Raw genomic sequence first — 20,082 nt, forward strand, 5'->3', positions numbered from 1 at the left:
GATTAGTGTCAGAGTTCAGGTTACATCTGTATCATATATAATATAGGATGAAATAACTATAGAGAGGGTACAATTTCTCTCTAACATACATGTATATGTTTAAATACATGGCATCCGCTCATGTTGTTGAAATCTAGTTGAGATTTATCACTTAAAATTTCAATTTTCTTTTGTTGCACACATATTTTACAAATAGGATCATTCTCAGAACGTCATGGGGTGATACTTGGCGAACTGTGGACTTCATGTATTGAGTACTCTACAAACAGGCGGTGCCCTGTTGCAGTTTATAGATACAATAAATAAAAAAATGACAAAAGAAAGAGCTTTTCTGGTCGGTCGCATCCCGCATATCACAAGCACACACCTCCATTGTACCATTGGCTATGACGTTGACATATTTCTATAAGGTTGACTGCACTAACTATATGAATATTTCAAAAGATATTTCTCTCTTTGGGTGAACTTTGGTTTCGGAAAGAGGAATAGGAAAATATAATGTACCATACACAATCTGAAAAGACGTCGCACACCCATAGTTTCCTGTACGTTAGTTGTATACTCGCCCTTGCTCAGAGCGTGGATAGGACTACTCAATGTTAAAACTATTACCATGATTGTGTGAATGGATTTCAATTGATTATCCACCATGGATTCTCTGATTTTATTCTGGACTCAAGTCATCTTATTAGTTTCAACAGGATCGGGAATATTAGGACAATCTCCAGGTAAAAGTATAGCATTATAGCAATATATACGGTACTTTGAAGACTTGTAGTAAACTATATGAATGCCACGCCTTTGGTAAATTGACGTGTATAAATAATAGCTATTTGAAATAAGAGAACGCTATATTATTGAAATGGAGACAATTTTACTCACGTTGGATTAAAAAAGAGATTGTGTTTGTTTTCTTGAAAAGATCTAACCCAACAGTGGGTAAAATATAGCCAATATCGGGTCAGATTGAACCCGCAATGTTAGGTAAACTGTTACAAACATGCATGCTCCCTATAGGTTTTTTTTTTTTTACCTAACATGAGTAAAAAAAATATCCAACTCCTTTTTGCAGTGTAAAACATCAATAGATTAAAAAGTTACATCAATGAACTAATATATTGTAAAATGTCTCATTTGATCTTTTGAAATGTCAATCAAGTAATAGGCGTGAAAGAAATGGAAATGTTCAATTTGACTCTACAGTAACAGTGTTAAATATTTTTGATAATACTTTACATAGGTCATCTATATCGTGTACTTCCTTAAAACAGACTATACAAAAGTCAAATTTTCATGTTTGTATACTATACTGTAAAATATAGATTTGAGCAATTCCATAAATAAGTAAAAGGTCAAAATTTCGAAATGTAATATATATGGTCTCATTCGACAGCTAAAGCATTACAGTTTATTTGTTTCTGTATAGTGATTGATCCATGAAATTCTGTTAATCATTTATGTTATTCTAAACCTGAATTCCATAGATTCAAATACCATTAGTAAATTCAGGTGAGCTTCAAAACCTATCAAGCTCTCGACTTATTATTATTTCACATGTAAATCAGAAATATCATTAGAAGATTGTATTTTTACGTTCTTGAAAACAAAATTACTAGGTGTGTACAAATAAAGTTATTCATATTGTATGTCTTTGGGCTTTGATGTGTATGTGTAAGTAGCCGTAACAGACAGTCTTTAGCCTTTAGTCTGTAAGTACATGTATTTGTAGATTTTTAAGAGAAGTAATAACCGACCTAAATCTACTTAAGTTGAAAACAGATTGAATCTAATTATGATACCTTAACGATTGTCATTAAGCAGCTTTTCAACAAGATGTTTTGTTTAACGAAAAATCTTCGAGTTTGAACCACTGTAGAAATTTCTTGATTTTCCTGCGATGTGAAAGTTCCTAAAGGACATGGATTTTGACAGTGAATAAATTGTTTATTGTTTTCTTTTCGTTACAATTTTATTGGTCATATACATCCATGAAGTTTGTTTGGTTGTTTGTTAGTTTGTGAAATCAACAGGGATAATTTACCACAAATAACATTTTGAGGTCGGACGTTCAGAGTCTGGAAAGGTGCCAAATTGTGTCACCTACAGTTCATAGTCTGACACAAAAGCTCTCAAAAAATTCAATTTTATTTGAAATAATTCAAACCAAACATAAATTATTGTAGGTTTATGAACAAATAATTTGTAGATTTTGTGCATGTGTTTTTTTTAAAGGGGAACAGATATACAGGATTTGTTCAGTTTGAATAATGCACATCCGACCCCTCATAATGCTCGGCCGACTCCCCAAAAGATCAATCCCTATCTGAATTTTGTCAATATCGATCAACATCTTTTCTACACCAAGTTAAAAAGTGATATCTTAGATACCAATTCATTCAGAAAATTTAAGACTTAGCTAATAATATCACAGAGATTTTAACTTTAACTTAAAGATAAAGTTGAGTTCTGGTCATGCGATTGCATTTTGATAGAACAGTGTGGAATCGATCATAAACAAGTTTATCATGTAGCTTATACGCATATATGTGTGTATTGCAAGGCTCTGAAATCATTAAAATGATAAGAAATTTGGCCCAGTCTTGGTATAAATAACAAGCACTGTACACAGAAAGATGAATATGGGACTACACAAACGTGTGGCATAAAAATGTGGTCCTCATTTTTAAGCTGTTTCATGTCATATTTATAATATGGTGGCATTTGAAGAGCAATGCTTTTCAGGTAACATTTTTTCTTATATATTCTTCCATATTTGCAAAATAAAAATAAAAACGCTCACAAATTATTGTTCACCTCTCTCCATAACTCAACCTTTTCTTTAAGTTGAAAGGTCTGAAAACAGTTTTCTCTGATGTAAGTCCGACCCCCACATTTATGCCTGTATTTTCTTCACTTTAATTTATTGGTTATTTTTGCTATGATGGAGAGATAACCCAACTCAGATGTCAAAGTGAAATGGATGTTTTTCCTTCAAATCAAACAAGGTGTCGCTCCACCAATTGTATGCATTTACGTCCAACCTTCATGAAGTAAATAATCACCGAATAGGCCATTTTCGCAATGTAACCGAATTGATACATAAGTGTCACGATATGAATTATTTCATTCACCTGATACGAATAATAATATTTCAATAGTCAGAATGCAAATTGCATAGGCTACATTAGGTTTTGCTATGTAGTACAAGCCATAAGTACTGTCCTACCTAGCAACAACTAAATACACACAATTTGCATTTTAAATATTGCGATATACAATTTCTCGTAATTGGTGAACAAAATAATTCTTATAGAGGCCCTTCACAAAGGCATATGCACGAATTTGGTTAGATTACGAAAATGTCCTATTAAATGAACACAACACCCGAGGTCGTGTGTTCGATCCTCGCTGTGTGATTACCTCCTGAGACAAGATGTTCAACCCATATCTGACCTCTCGACCCAAATGCGTATCTGGCAATGCTGGGTTCATAATAATTACAGGGTTCGTAGAAGGAGCAGTATAGTAACACTAAAGTGACTACCTCGGTTATTGATAAGACCACATTATTATTATACCAATGAATTATTAGAATCAAATTTAGTCTACTGACGTGAGATGTTCGAAAGCGAATTTCATTGTTCTGAGTTGATTTCCTTATTCTTCCGATATAGGGCTGATTGGTAGTGTTTAAAACCATTTACGTATTTTGTCTTTCTTTCTGTAGGTGATGTACGACTGGTTGATGGTAGTTCCACTCTGGAAGGAAGGGTAGAGGTGTATTATGATAACGTGTGGGGTACGATATGCAACCGAGGATGGGATAGTACAGACAGTGGTGTAGTCTGCAGACAGCTAGGTTTGTATGAAAACTCGTCATGTTTACAATCCAATAGGCTGAACAATAGTAATTGAGAAGCAATAATGTAAATATATGTAAATAAAAATATAAAATATATTTTCTTTTTAATACAATATATTTGCTTTTGGACCAGACAAAATAAGGAAACCAACACAACTTCCTAGAAATCACTTTCTCTGAAACTACTCTGAAAATTAGAGACTGAAAATACTCTGAAATATGAGACTGTGACTATGACTAAAAGTACGTGAGCCTTGACTACTATAGCTCAATTTCTTCTTATTAATATTCTTCAATCTTCTTCTTCTTCTACCTTTTCTTTTTTCTCTTCTCCTTTTTTCTTCTTTAACCTTTTTCTTCTTCATCTTCTCATCCTATTTTTTCTTCTTTATTATATCTTTCTTATTATACTTCTTTGAATCGACTTGATTTGAATTTTTAATTAATCTGTGTAACTATAACAAAAGTCTTCTTCAAAGCCATTGGTATGAATTCAAATGAGTTATACAAACGCAGATTGCAATGTAAATAAGATATCAGAAAGGAAGTACAAAATTGCCTTGAAAGGAAGGATTTGTAACAAGAGAGAATGGGAAAGAGCAGGGAATGCTGAAGAAGAAAAGATCATTTTTGTTAAAGCATGAAAAGGGAAATGCCCAAAAGAAAAGAAATGGGGAGAGAAAAATCATAACACCATGTTTTTTATTCTTAATTATTATTTCTCAAACATCATTTTGAATGGGTAGCTCGTCATAGCCGAAATGATGTTGAATAGTACATTTAATAATTTAATACAGATATAGCCATTTGATATGTGTAAATCTCTAACCCATCATCCTTATAAAACATTACTGTATGTCCCGGTTACTTTATCACTGTTTCTTTCATTGACGTTGGATTGTCTTTGTAATGAAACACGAAGATATTGAGTCGATATTGCATGTATTTGGAAGTAAAGGAATTATAGACACTCAGAAGCATGGATCAATATTAAACCAGGGCTCCCTATGATGAACTGATTCAGGCCAGGTATTCCAACATTGTTCTATTTTGCTTTGTTTATTTCCATTTGTGGAATGGGTCACCCTTATTGAAACATATGTTATTTAACACAGGACTCTAGGATTAACAGGGTTTTTAATTGTGAAATTTCCACTGTCATATTTAATATAGGTTTTCAAGTTTCTTTGAGCAGTCCAAGTTTCGGGGCTGGCATTCCAACACAAAGTATCTGGTTAGCTGACGTACAGTGTGAATCATCCGACCGACGTCTGAACGAGTGTGTTACAGACGGCCAATGGGGACAGACCTCTACATGCCCTCATAACAACGATGTAGGTGTTAGGTGCTCAGGTAAGTCTTCAAGCCTCATGAAATTACCTTTTATTTCCTCGATGATCTACATATCGAAACTGATAATCGACCTGTGTCAACATAATTATTTTGTATGTATGTCTTCTTTTTTTCTTCTTTTTTTTTACTCTTTAGGTTTCTTTAAAGGAGAGAAATATTTACCCCGAGTAGACCAAAATTATTTGTATGATTAACTCCGTAAACATAGGCGAATATTTATTCCAACACAATGATACTCAAAAAAGGTTAAATCCTGTTTACCCGTCTCGAAAAAAAAGAAAAACGTATGACTAAAGTCATTGTACATTATTTGTTTTCCATCGTCATATTCACTTTGTTATTATTCCTTATTATTGTATTACTAGTAGACGAAATAATAAATGCTATATGAAGTTCAATACAACAAAATATATGAACCGACAGATTCAACATTTTCCCGATTGATGTTATATTTTACAGAGACCGGAGGCTGCGTTTAAAATCATAATTGCACGTGAGAATTCTGAATCTTGAAGTGATTATATTTCATTGAATAATGCTATGCATTCATTATTTATGCTACTTGAGAGCAGCAATAGACGTATTTTCAACAGAAACTTTAAATCTTAATTTGTTTAAACGTAATCCATATTTATTTTTTACACCTTTTTAGGCTTAAACGTTGGGATCGCGCCAAATTACCAAGGGTGCTACCGTTTTGAAGACATTCCTGTATCAAACTCAGCAATTACTTTCGAGTCAAATACTATTGAGACTTGTTTAGAAAGCTGTTCAATAAATTTTATGTTTGCTGGTTTATATGGAGAGACATGTACTTGTGATGACCAGATAAATCCTTCAGCCCAGCCTATTGATAACACTATGTGTAGAATGCCATGCCCAGGTAACTCTGCCCAGCTATGTGGTGACGCTGAAGTCAACATGGAAGTCCTATCTGTTTATTCTGGTAAGCGTTTTCATATCTCAAAATAAAGAAATAATTATACAAATAAAATGTCTGAATTGTAGTCTAATACAATTTAACGAAACATTCCAGACTTAGGTTTATGGTTTTAAAATTTGGATTAAAAATTAAAAAAATATTGTCATCTAAGATGCTGCTTGTAAGTGTCGGCTTGCATTGTGATGTAGATATACAGTAGGCTTGCGGATGCACCATGCACCATGCCACTCCCGCCACCCATCCTCTCCAAGCGCTCATATAGTTCTCCTTTGAACTATTAGCTAAGAAAGATAACCAACAGTCTTTTTCAAGACTATACCAACAGTCTTTTTCAGGACTACAAAAACCTCAAGAAAATACCGAAAGTCCTTTGCAAGACTCCTCAATCCTCCCTCTCTCTCTCACATGGTGCACCCGCAAGCTTACTGTATATTGTCATCTTCTTTCAAAAAGATGTTCTTTTGCTTATGAATTTATCGTAATTTCATATCAGTCGTCTGTTAATGGCCAGAAAGGTGTTAACTGATATCATTCTTAAAAGATTTAATGCCCTTTAGATCCTCAACAGATCTCACACGTTCAACAATTTTCATGATTACAAAGGTTTAATGAAAAATCTATTCAAGTTGAACCAGACAGTTTGACATTGAGCAATCTTGTTTTGTGTTTCATTTGATTTGTTTTCTTCGACTTCCATTTTTATTTCAAATTATCTAGTGTCTGTTGGCGATGGCTACGTCTCATCACCATGGTTTCCTGGTAATTACGTCCTATCAAGTACTGATACATTCCAACCAGACGACCTCATCTCCAGTACCGATGTCACTGCGTCATCAGGGATGCTTTTAATTCGAGTCCTGGCTTTCGACCTAGCTCCTGGAGACACACTGAGTGTGGAGGTAGGAGGTATGACCATCAACCCTACAGAATCTGGTGAAACCATGCTGTCCGGGCTACTAGAGATGGCACTGGTTGTGACTGCGACGTTGACGAGGGCTGCGAACTCGGCTGGAGCATCGGGATATCTTATCACCTTTACCAGTGAGTTAGCCTTTTATTGCCGAGAAAATCAACGTTTGGTGTTTTTAACGCTTTAAAAAAAAAAAATCATACGATATATCGTTTTCCTACACTTAATATAAAGGAAGTGAAGACAATTCCAGATATCCTTCAGTTTTTAGTCCCTTCCGAAGGAATGGGATGAGTAGCCTTTCTAATTGGTCCTCAAACGCAGGATTCCTAAGGTATTCGCTCTATCCAGCGAGTATCCCTCCCTTCATTTGCGTAAATTAGTAAAGACGTTTCTATAAACTTTTACTATAACAAGTGAGGAGTAAACTTTGAGAATTGTTTAAATCAATGAGCGGTTAAGTCATATGACTCTAAATCCAAAAATTGGGGTTGGTTTTAATCCCACGTAGGCACTAACGTCAATTTACATCCACTCCAACCCCCCTACCTTCCCCGCCCTCCAGGTGTAGATCATTATTAGAAGTAGTATTATCATTACCATCATTATTATTAGTAGTAGTAGTATTATCATTATCATTAACATTAGCATTATTATTATTATCATCATTAGCATCATTGTTATCATTACCATCATCATCCTCATCATTATTATCACTATACAGGAGATCCGACCACAACGATGCCTCAAACTACGCCGACCATAGTATCAGCCATCCCGATGACTAATCAACCAGAGGTGACTTCATCACCAGCTGTACCAGTTCCACCAGTTTCACCAGATCCCAACTCTACAGCAACCCCTCCAGATGAGGTCACGACTGCAGCTGTTGTGCCAGCGACCGCTCCTCCTTCCACAGATGAAGCCACTGACCCTGCAATGACTACAGCCTCTGTCACCATACCTCCAAACCCATGTAAGCATTCTATCCACCGCACACCAGGGACCCGTTTCACAAAGCCTGTTTTCAATGACAAATGACAAATATAAGTGACAAATCTGCTGATAACCAATCAGAAGCAAGGATTTCAGTAGCTTATAACAACAACTGTCATTTGTCACTGATGACCAGTTTTGTGAAACAACCCCCAGGCGTCAGTTTGATTGCGTTCTTACCTGCGCATATCAAGACTATGAAAACAATCGGCACCTACGCTTTGTATTAAATTCAAAACATTCAATGATCATGATGATCTCACTTACACATAGCACATTAAGGACAGCACCAATCACCGACGCAGCTCTACGCCAATACATTGACGCATCGTGTGCAATGGGCGTTAGAGGAAAGCTTGTTTGATTGCTGTAGATGATATTATCTTTTCAGAGATGGATCTATTGAAAAATAGTTTTTTACTGACTGAATACGGGTAGTTTTAATGTACTTTAAGTTATTTCTCTGAAGTGTGCTGTAAAAAGGACGTATAACACGTTCTCAACTTCTTTCGAAAATTAACTTAGGGGTAATTTAAAAGACCTTATTTCATGTGTCGTAGAAATAATGTTCGGCTAACGTAATATGTCACTGTCATATTGACAGATTTCAAAAGGTGACTTACAAAGCCATTGAAATCGCCCTATGTTTATTATCCGAAAGTAGTGGGATCGTGTTTTATTATTACGTATCTTAAATGATCACGCATCTGAAAAGGCATCTCATTCTGTATTAGACCCGGTCACACCGAGAATGGCAACATATTGTACACAATACTTAAATTACCGAGTGAATGACCCAAAATCAGTTGGTTTGGTGTCGGTTTGTAATCGGTTTGGCGATGCGACTGTAATGGATAATGATTGTTATAACAACGCTGTATTGTTCATTGTTAATTTACCAATAAACTCTTGCTATATCAGTGTCACGCATACTGTATGTGACAACAGAATCTATATTTTTAATCACACATTTTCCCAGTACGAAATTAATCTGTAAATGGTGGTTGTATTTATACCATACTTGGATAATGAATCAAGCACATATATGTTTTTATCCGTTGCTTTCCACAGCCACATGCGACCATCCGGTTGTAGAGGAAGGAAGAATCGTAGGTGTAGACGGGAGTCCATACCAGGTGGGTCAGAGTGTGGTGTTAGACTGTGATGACGGACGAAACCCAGTGGAGAATACCACTCTTTCGTGCCAGTCCGATAGAACATGGTTCCCTCTACCAACCTGTACCGCATCAGGAGGAATCGAAGTATGGATGATCATTGGTAAGCCCATCCTTACAGATACGTCTTTTACGTCTTTCGTCTTTTACGTCTCTCGGATGGTGACCTTAAAGGTCGGTCCCCAGACGTAGATAATCATATCTGATTAATACACGTCTGTAAAAAACCAATTACACACACACACACACACACACACACACATATCCTTAAGGCTTGTTTAGATTCGACGCGATAAACCGCCACCCCCCCCTCCCCCCTCCCCCCCCCCCCCCGAAAAAAAAATCAACTGCGCGCAATGAAGGTCATGCGTGTACCTCTGTGTTATAAGATACAGCCATAACGGCCCGAATTCACGAAGGAGGTTTGTCGACAAACCTAGGTTTATGTGCGTCATAATTATGACGCGTTTCGACGCGTTTCAAACCAAGGTTGGTCGAAACGCGTCATATGACGAACATAAACCTAAGTTTGTCGACAAACCTCCTTTGTGAATTCGGGCCATGAAGTGTGTAACATTTGCGTCATCATGAAAAAGAAATCCCCCGAGGTTTTACCGCATCTTATCTGAACGAGGCTAGTCAGTACGTTGTATCTGTGGAGGTGTCATAGTTAAGTAAATAAGTCACCGAACAGTAGACAGCAAAGCATGGGGTTCGATTCCGTGCACTCAGTTGGCAAGACATCAGCCAACATTTGCCACACTGAACTTAGTCGACAATAGTAAGTGTGTACCCGGTACCCTACGTATGCACTTAGTGCTATGGTTGCCAAAGCTAAACTGGATAATGATATTCAAAAGTTCTTCGGACACGCTACAGAGATGTAATCATCTTGTTGTAATATAAGGGCTACTCAAGAACAACATTATCTACACTGTCTTGTCTCTCTCGGCCCTTCTTCAGTCATGTGGCGCTAGCTGCGCTGCTGTGGCCATCACAAGTTAACACCATCCTTCTCTGTCAGCTATTGCTCTCGTTGCCTCTGACAGCTTTTTCCCTGTCCATATGTGGATATCTTTGAACCAGGAAATAGCAGGTCTGCCTCTTCTTCGCCTGGCTTCCACTGTTCCTATTATAAGGGACTTTCCAAGAACATCTCTCCTTACTACATGGCCAAAAAACTGAAGTTTCCTTCTGGCAATACTCTGAGCAACATCTCTGTATCCAGCTTGTCCAGTACCCATCGGTTTGTTCTTCTGTCTGTCCACGGGACCCTCTCTCGACCCATATGTAATAAATGCGTATTACATGTCGGATCCATTCTGTGTTCAATGCACTGTGCCCTGTACCTAAGCTAATTACAGTGTGTTAAAAGAACAGCATGGCAGTACAATGACACAATTGTAAGAGAAGGTGTTACACCCCCTATCATACGATTTTCTTTAATATGAAAAGCGCTTTTCGAACGGAGAAACAAAATCCTAGAAAAGATGGAGACACTGAAATTACGTCACGGAATTGTACCTATTATGGGAACTTAAAAGATCGTGATTAGTTACAAATTTCAAACTTTCTACTCTATTTTTTTTGTTTTGTATTTACTCGGTTGTTTTGGTGTAAACAATACTCGTATTGCTTTGATGTATGGTATAATTATGTAAGAAAAACCTAGAAGACAAAAACATGTAAATATATGTTTATTTGTTTATTTTTAACTTTTTCAGTGATCGCAGTGGTGATTTCTCTCTGTCTTGTCATCCTAATCGTCATCTTCCTAATCATGGCCGTCGCGTTCGGGAAGAAAAAAAAGAGGTAATGTTATTATAATACACTCTAGAGCGCACATCGTCTTGCACTCATCAGGGTAAAACACAAACATGACGAATGCAAAACAGAAAATTAAAGCCCCACTGTCCTACTTGTAGGTACTTGCTCCCTCTATATAGAAAACTTTCCCAATCGGTGTCAGTTGGTCCCCCATGATCCTCTGTTTCTTATGTTATTTGAGAGCTGAGTTTATGAGATAGCCACCTGTCAGTGACATCGCTGTGTGGTCTAATCCCTCCTAGCCAAACGAGTACTGACGGTCTTTAAGTACGTCTATTATTCTAGCTCCTCATTATATTATCCGATTTCGGATTCCTGTTAATCATAGTTGGAAATGAAATAAATATGAATATAACATGAAATAGTGATTTTACTCTGAGTGCAATACAAAAAGCTTCAGTATGTCTATTCTATCACTTTCCATATTCGCACCTGTAATGTATCTAACACCTTTGATAAAGCGTTATTTACTTGATGATTTTGGTTTGTATATCGGAGATAATGGATGAGTGCGTCTAGTACTTTGAAAAACATTTTTCTGTTATTTGCTCATATTGTATGATTTAAAAACAAATCATATTCGAATCGTGGAAATACAATGAATTAAGATTGTTCAATTTTCTCATTTGTTAAGGCGGGAAGACGATCGGGGTCCTGTTATCACACACTTAGCAACTCCTACTGATAATGACTACAGTGGACGACCAGCTCTTATCCCCATCAACGAAGCATCAGCAAGTGGATTAGTACGTCAAGGTACCAACATAAGTACCGCCTCCACCTTAGGTATTCCACCTCCACCTCCTCCTGCTGCTACAACTCAATCTCATGATGCTGTACAACAGACAGAACCTATCATCCTACCACCACCACCCTCTCAACCTGCCCCCGACCCACCCTCACCAACCGAGACCTACTACCCTCCCGTAGACTACCCTGGGTCTGCTAATCGTGACTCCGTTATCTCCGGTGGTACGGCGCAGTCTAATGGCCATGTCAACAACCTTGGGAACGAGGAGAGACAAGCTGTAGATGAAATTGTCAATGCTGTCAGAGACTATGATGATAGTCCGGGTGTTGGTTTGTATGGTTCGGTGCCTCCAAGACATCTTCGAAGTGGGTCTACCTTGTCAGTGATCTCCAACCCAGGCCGTGTTACTGATGGTAGATCAAGCCCGAGGTACGGCGGAAACCTAAGATCAGTTCAGTTTGATCAACATAATTATAGGCCATAAATTTAAACCCTAAATTTAGGTGGCGAGGTTCTTTCGACCAAAGTAGATGCCGAATGTAATTCAAATAAACAGACACACTACTACTTATAGAACATATAGGTCTTGTATTACTATACTATGACTCATGGAAAATGTAATCTTCAGAACTTTGAAAATATGAATTTCAAGTATAGCTTTCGTATTTAGATTCGATGACTTATATATATATATTCACTGTGCAGAACCTCTAACGGGCAGCAAAACTTGCTGATACCAAATTTGATTATTAATTTCCTTTGTTCTTCACTACATACTATTTGTTTTCCTTTATTGTATATTCCGTCGTAAGTTCATTATAATTTTAGTTTATAAAATATCTATATAACCTTTACTGGGCAGCAACGACTATTACGATACCAAATAGATCATTTTTTACTTCTGTTCCTCACCGCAGACGTTTATACTGTTTTCTTGTTCGTTATCGTACATACCTTGGTTTCTTCGTTAGGATTTTAGTATAAACTTATATATAATACTCACAGACGTACATAAGGATGTTGTGTTATATTGTATTCATATATCAAGATACAATGTAAAACTTTATTTAGTGGTGATGTTTTCGGTGACGATCTTTATTTCCAGTATTAGATAACAGTACTGAAACAAGGGATTCTGGATAATCTCAAGTGACATGCATCTATACAGATATTTTGTGAAAGGTATGAAAGGCCACATACTCTTCATAGTTATTTTCTTAGGTAAATGTATATGTGTCCATGAACAATTATCCATAGAGACAATTATTTATATACATGTATTACTCATCTACGCACTCATAAACATATATTCAAGAAAGTTTCAATAATCATTTTGAAATAGTTGTATCAATTAACCAGAGAAATGTTTTACAGAAAGCGGTCATAAATATAATCCTAACAAATATCGGAGGGGCGGGATGACTGTTCTGAACAAAAAAGTATTATCTCATCGCACACCCCACCCCTTTCCCGCCCGAATGGAGCACGTGGATGTTAAAGTGTTTCAACCAGAATAGCGACTCTGACTTTTATGGCCTAGCATGACCTGTATGTAATATGATTTTTTTTTTTTAGAAAGTCATGTAATAATCTTTTAAAATATAATCATTTTTACTTCAAAATTCTAAATCTTTATTGTTGCAGATAATCAGTAAAATATCCGTCTGTATATCTAATTTCTTATCATATACCAATGTCTTTCTTTCCGAAATATCTATACCTGAAAAAGGATTGAAATATATATTATTTTCAATTAAAACACTGTAGTAAAAGATGGTTGATGTGAGAATGGATATGTAATTCAGCTTGTTTGGAATAAAAGTACTGTGTTAAACGAGGAGCTTATAGCCATATACAGGGATTACAAATACCTCATTATTACACTGGGTTCAAATGGAGACAATTATAAGTTAAGAGTGAGAGTGACCAAAAAAAAGGAAAAAGCTAAAAATAGAAACGACAGGATTATGAATGATAGAGAGAAAGGAAGATAAAGATCGGAGAGCTCCAGAGACAGAAAAACACACACACACACACACACACCGTATCCTGACACCTACCCCCTGAATAACCACCCCCGGATAACCACCTTTAGGATAACCAGCATCTAGGACAACTACCCCATAGGACAAGTACCCCTAGGGCAACCCCCCTCTGAACGACTACCTCTAGGACAACTACCCCCTAGTACAACCACCCTCTAGGAAAACTACCCAATGACATCTTCCCCCAGACATAATAGCCCCCATAAAACTACCTCCTAGGACAACCACCCTCTAGGACAACTACCCCCGGCATATAGCCCCCACAAAACTACTCCCTAGGATAACCATCCTCCAGGACAAGTACCCCCCAGACAACTATCCCATAGGGCAACCGCCCTCTAGGACATATACCTCCTTGACATCTGCCACATATGGTAACTACCACCCAACTAACCCGGACAATAAGCACTTAGGGTAATGATCAATCGGGGGTAGTTGTCCTAGAAGTTGGTTGTCCTACGGGGTAGTTGTCTGAGGTAGATGTTCGGGGATAGTTGTTCTAGAGGGTGTTGGCCTAGGGGGTGGTTCACCTAGGGGTAGTTAGCTGGGGGGGGGGGGGGTAATCAACCTAGAGGGTAATTGTCCTGGGGTAGTCGTCTTAGAGCAAAAGAGGGTGATTTGCCTAAGGGGAAGTTGTCCTAGGGGTGGTTATCCGAAAGGTTGGTTGTCCAGGGGGTAGGTGTCTGAGAACCCACACACAAACACATATGAATATTACACACAGAGAGAGAGAGAGAGAGAGAGAGAGAGAGAGAGAGAGAGAATGTAATGAACTTTTTACAATGTTTACAGATCTGTATATTATATTGATATTAGGAATACATAGATCTATTCATTCACACATTGTTTCATTGTAATCAAAAACGATATACAAATATATATACATGGAGAAAGAAAGAGAGAGAGATAGAGAGAGAGAGAGCGAGAGAAAGTTCATAACATCATATAGGATATTGAACATTTGAAATGAATAAATGACATATAAACATATATATATATATATATATATATATATATATCACATTCATCTGACAAATAAGATATCGCATTGTTTGTTTCAAACGTGCAGTAACCATTTTGTATTCTGTGAGGTTTCCCCCATTTCAATACTTGGGCAATCTTACGATAAAGAATTATGGTGAAGCTATATTCACTTTCGTTAAAGATCCTTCCTTTACAACGTGGATACGCTTCATGATGAATGCATTGTATCACGTGATGTATACGGGCTCCCTCACATAGTGTGAGATGCACAATGGTGGCGCCGTAACAGGTGTATGCTGATGTTGTTCTGACCACGCTCATGAAATGGTTCATTGGTGTGTTCTTTCGTAAAACACAGGCTTGTATATACTTCCAAACAATTCCCCTTCTCTATCTCTCTCTCTCTCTCACTCTCTCTCTCTCTCTATTTTCTCTCTCTCTCTCTCTCTCTCTGTTTATCTCTCCCTAACTCTCTCCTCCCCCTCTCTCTCTCTCTCTCTTTAGTCCTATATCATGTCAATATACGCATACGCACAGACGCATTTTCATGAATTGTCTGATTGGTTTGCATCAAAACATTGGACGTCATCTGTTAGATTCATTGATACAATATGGTTTGTTTCATAACTGAGATGAATGATTGAATGCAAGGTTGAAAGGTCATGTGCATTTGATTGGATTTTGTCCATGTTTTCGCTTTTATTTTTGCCTGATTGTTTCTTTGCTGTTATTGTTGTTGCCCCTGTTGTTGATGTTGTTGCTATCTTTTTCATATGGGTATCGAAGTGCAAAAATTCTACCCTTAAATGCATCGGTTAACAATGTTAAATATGAGATGCGTGGAGTCCTCAGTTGTCCTCAGTGTCTATGAAATGGTGTAATATTGAAGCCCCCCCCCCCCCACCAAAAAAAAAAAAAAAAAAAAAAAAAATGCGCTTCAAAATGATCATGAAGTGCCCCAAAAAATTAAAAATCTTTGAGTGACCGGTTTTACCATACTCATGTTCCCCAATAGACTGTTGGCTTGTAAAAGTCATGGGATTCCTGACTGACCTAAAGGTTATTAATAATCATTGCAGCATAAGCTAAATCCATGATTTTGTTTGAGAATCTGAGACAAAGTTACCTAATCCCTTTCACTTTTAACTTCCCTTTTGGTGATCATCGCAAAAGTCTTTCATTGTAATTTTGTATTTCATTTTAAGTATATCAAGTATTTGAAAATTAACTTGACGATGATGACAAAATAGCTAGTGAAAAGAATATATCATATCTATATTCAATGGGAAAAATGTATTTCGATAGAGTAATGTGTTTTGTCACAATAGACCTAAGTATGGAATTTTGTAGATTGAAAGATTTCTGAATTTAAACAAAATAACAATAGCATATATTTAGTTAATAATTATGTTTTGCATACAACGCGAAAGAACGGAATCAAAGACCACTGGAATATTTTTTTGTAAAGCTTATCTGTACTAGTTTATAGGAGGGATTAGACCACACCGCAAGGTCACTGGACAGGTGGCTATCTCATCAACTCAGCTCTCAATTAACATAAGAAATAGAGGATCATGGGGGACCAATGATCACCGATTAGGCATTGTTTTCTATATAGAGGGAGCAAGTAGCTACAAGTAGGACAGTGTGGCTTTAAAGGAAAATTTAAAGACAGAAACGAATAAATATCTCATAACGATATAGGATGTTTCAAATGCCCGGATACGTATGAAATGAAATGCTCCCCAGGGAGTGGGGAATGTGCATACATTTATCGCGGGTAAGCCTGAATCCGATGACAGGGGTAATAATATATGTAGAGCGCTTAGACACATCGTTGTATCGATGTAATTGGCGTTATATAAAAGCGGAATATAATCATTAGTAGTATGTGATATGACAGTAAGGAGCGAAGCAAATTATGAAACTGGATATTCACAAATGAAAATTCTAAAGTAAAATAAAGAGGGGGAAGGGAAATAATGATTTAGAAGAAAAATGATGGAAATGTGGCGAATAAATTTGGGAAAGGGAAGTGGACAAGATTCAAGCTTTATTTGAAGGAAAGAAAACGAATATGAACATACATGTATTGCATACACGTAGTGACAACCATGAAACATACTAGATGGAGAGAGAAGGGGGATTATGCACTTTATAGAGAAAGGGGAAGACATGGACAGATCTATTATATATGGGTAGAGAAATTAGAGAGAAAAAAGAGTTACATAGAGAAACATATATCGGTAATTGATCTCTCGAATTATTATAATCCTTACGGGGGAAAAGCTATACAAGCATTTTTCATCTTTGAAAGTAACATGTTTAATGGGTCATGGTCCTGACGATCTCGATTAAGAGACAGATTATCAGCGTCATAATTGCAGCTGATGGAATATTGTGCTGGTATGTTGTCCATGAATAAATGACAGTCAAAAGGTGAATGCATGTATTGAACTGGACCAAAATCAACGTGTAGAAGGGGAGAATAAGGACAACATCAAATCACACACGACTCATTCAGTCATAGGTTGCAACGAAGTAATTTGTGCAATGCAATCGATCGCTAGACGCCACGGAAGGGAGTGAGGCTGCAGTGTTGTGTGAGTGTGTGTGTTTGCACGGTGCGATAGCTTCAACCTCCCCACTCCCTCCTCTACTTAACATCAACAAGAAAAGAGTGCCTGGATGCTAGTTATACACACACCCTCCATTAGATGTAGCTTACTCGATTTTACAACAAATCATTACCCTCGCATCTAATACTTGTTTCTTCGAATTCATGATCCAGACTCGAACTTGAAGAATTCTCTACCAGCAACAATCGCAGGAGAAGCTGTCTTCATAAGACTCATTGGATATCGACACAAACGACTCGGTTGTTTTTGGATTGCGCGCTCATCACAGTGTGTACCCTACGCAGCGGTGGTGAAATATATTGGCAGAAATCAAAACAACCAGGTTACTTCTGTGGTTGAGCATCCGGGACCTTGGAAACATATTGGGATTATGGCGCACTGTGAGAATGGTATTTTCCTGGTGGTTTGGATGCTGCTAGCATGTCATCTTCAGCCGGGATCCTGTACGGATGGTAAGATGAGAATGCATGAATGGGTTTACGTGTTGCATGGTTGGTATAAACACACATCTGGGTAAACAAGACGTGATGCGTGCAAGGTTCTCATTGCATGTGCCCCGCGATCAGGGCATGATGTTGACAAACTGGCATCCTGAGAATCGATCAAAAAAGAGTCGCTGAAGATCGCTGATCAGCACGGATCATTTCATTTTAAAGTTAGAAGCCATCCTTTATCATTACCCTGATCATCAATGTCGGTCTCATGAATACAACTCCTTTCATGTAATAGGTTTAACAATCAATTATTTTCTTAACTATTAGCCTCAAGTAATATGATATTTCATATAACAACATCTTTCGTTATGTTTAAAAGACAAGCTTTTGGACAAGGATATATATTGGGTTTTTCGTTGAAGTTGTCCTCTTGTTTCCATCCCATCCCATTTCTTCTTTAATAAAGCAGATAATACGAAAGATTTTGCTTGGAAATAATAGATACTAGTTTGTGATGATGGGTGTTCAATTATATAAAGTTGGGCCACGAATTGATCTCGACATAAACACAAACATCAGGTCTTCTTTCCTTATTCCACCGTATATAGGAAAGGGAGAAGAAAAAAAACTACCACATAATGACATTAAAAATCAGCAATGAGTGACGTTGATGGTAGTTTCTCACTTAATAGAGGGGGTGGTAAAGAAAGTGAGATGTTTGATGTCCACTGCCCATTTGTTCTACTGTACACTTGGTATAACACATAATGGGAAAGAAGAACATTCACATATCGTTAGCGATTAAACGATCGCAAGATTATTTAAACGAATTTCACTTACACCATTTTAGTTTGCTATTTTTTGTTCCAGCAAGGGGCAAATAGTCACATTTAGCAAAGCCAACTTATCAAGTCGAAGGCCCGAAAAAGCTATGGTCTGACTATAAGAAGAAAAAAAATGGAAGTGAGTTACCGACAACGGGGAACTAATTACAAATGACTGCAATGAATTAGAAAGTGGGTGCATTACAAAATTGACTCGCATAGTACACGTAATTGTTCTTTTTTTATGTTCATATTACTGAAATGGGTGGAGTTTTTGTTTTTTCTCTCTCTCTCTCTCTTTCTCTCTCTCTTTCTGTCTATCAATATATATATATATATATATATATATATATTTCTCTTTCGCGCGCTCTCTCCCTTTCTATCCCTGTTTTTCTCTAACTATCTATCTATATTTGTGTCTCAATTGCTAGTCATTTGAAGTGAGGTAAATGATATACAACCTGCATTTGGGAACGGCCTGCATATACTTAAAGCTATCATATGGGTAAATGCACTATCCAATTACATTATGAAGGTTATTTCAATATGCCACCAGCGCTATGTAGGGCACAGCAAACGGAAGAGATACAGAGAGCATTGCTAATTGAGAGATATGGAGGCAGCGATATCATATTCTGCTGAAAGAGAAGGGGAAATATGAGGGAGCGTGACAAAGATATAGTGTGTTAGTTGATTTGACAGAGAAGAGAAGAGAGAGAGAGAGAGAGACATTTTATGCCGATTTTACCAGCCATGAGTATGTTTCGTTGGCAACATGCAGATTTTCGGTGTTGTGCAAAATATGCTCATGATAAACAACAATTAAAACAAACTAATACTAGATGAGTAGTAAATTTTCAACAAAGCCACTATAATATTTCCTTGGCAATATGCAGATTTTCGGTTTTGTGCAAAAATGCTAATGATTAAAGAGAAGAAAAAAAACTAATACTACATGAGAAGTAAATTTTCAACAAAGCCACTATACTCAGATGATCATGTTGCCAATATAGACTTGGTTCGAAGGCTGTAGAGCATACTTGAAAACGATAAGTAAAACGAAAACGTCACGTGTTGATACGTTCTTCTGACCGATAGAGTATCTGAATGAATGCACAATACCATCGTTTTATCCACGTGATATTGCAGCTATTGATATTGTTCAAGTACATGTATATCCAGCTTGGGAAGCTAGCATTCACTATTTCTGAAGTCGCCATTGATTCGATAGTAGTGAACTCCATCTTATAGCTCAAGGAAAGAGTTGCATGCCTCGATTGGAATGCAGACATGGTGGAGACTTGATTAGACCCAGCAGGTAGAATCATTTCCTCACATG

At 37.2% G+C, this 20,082-nt stretch overlaps 2 protein-coding genes across 5 annotated transcripts in view; both read left to right on the top strand.

Annotated features, from left to right (window-relative positions):
* Positions 1-482: 482 nt before the first annotated feature.
* LOC100891870 (cell wall integrity and stress response component 4) lies at positions 483-12,431 on the top strand. Its single transcript, XM_030983848.1, has 9 exons — positions 483-728; positions 3,728-3,859; positions 5,036-5,215; positions 5,868-6,161; positions 6,876-7,199; positions 7,793-8,044; positions 9,136-9,342; positions 10,964-11,051; positions 11,701-12,431. The coding sequence occupies exons 1-9, from the start codon at positions 650-652 to the stop codon at positions 12,299-12,301; spliced, it is 2,157 nt and encodes a 718-aa protein (XP_030839708.1). The 5' UTR covers positions 483-649; the 3' UTR covers positions 12,302-12,431.
* Positions 12,432-17,364: 4,933 nt separating this feature from the next.
* Positions 17,365-20,082, top strand: part of LOC100891997 (scavenger receptor cysteine-rich domain superfamily protein) — a 43,388-nt gene continuing 40,670 nt past the window's right edge. For all 4 annotated transcript variants that reach the window (XM_030982781.1, XM_030982782.1, XM_030982783.1 and 1 more), the window contains exon 1: positions 17,365-17,937. In XM_030982781.1, the coding sequence (XP_030838641.1) occupies positions 17,856-17,937 (82 nt within the window). In that variant the 5' untranslated portion in view covers positions 17,365-17,855. The remainder of the gene's footprint in view (positions 17,938-20,082) is intronic.

Source organism: Strongylocentrotus purpuratus, unplaced genomic scaffold (assembly GCF_000002235.5).
Source record: "Strongylocentrotus purpuratus isolate Spur 01 unplaced genomic scaffold, Spur_5.0 spur5_scaffold_13, whole genome shotgun sequence".
In the NCBI taxonomy this organism is placed as follows: domain Eukaryota; kingdom Metazoa; phylum Echinodermata; class Echinoidea; order Camarodonta; family Strongylocentrotidae; genus Strongylocentrotus; species Strongylocentrotus purpuratus.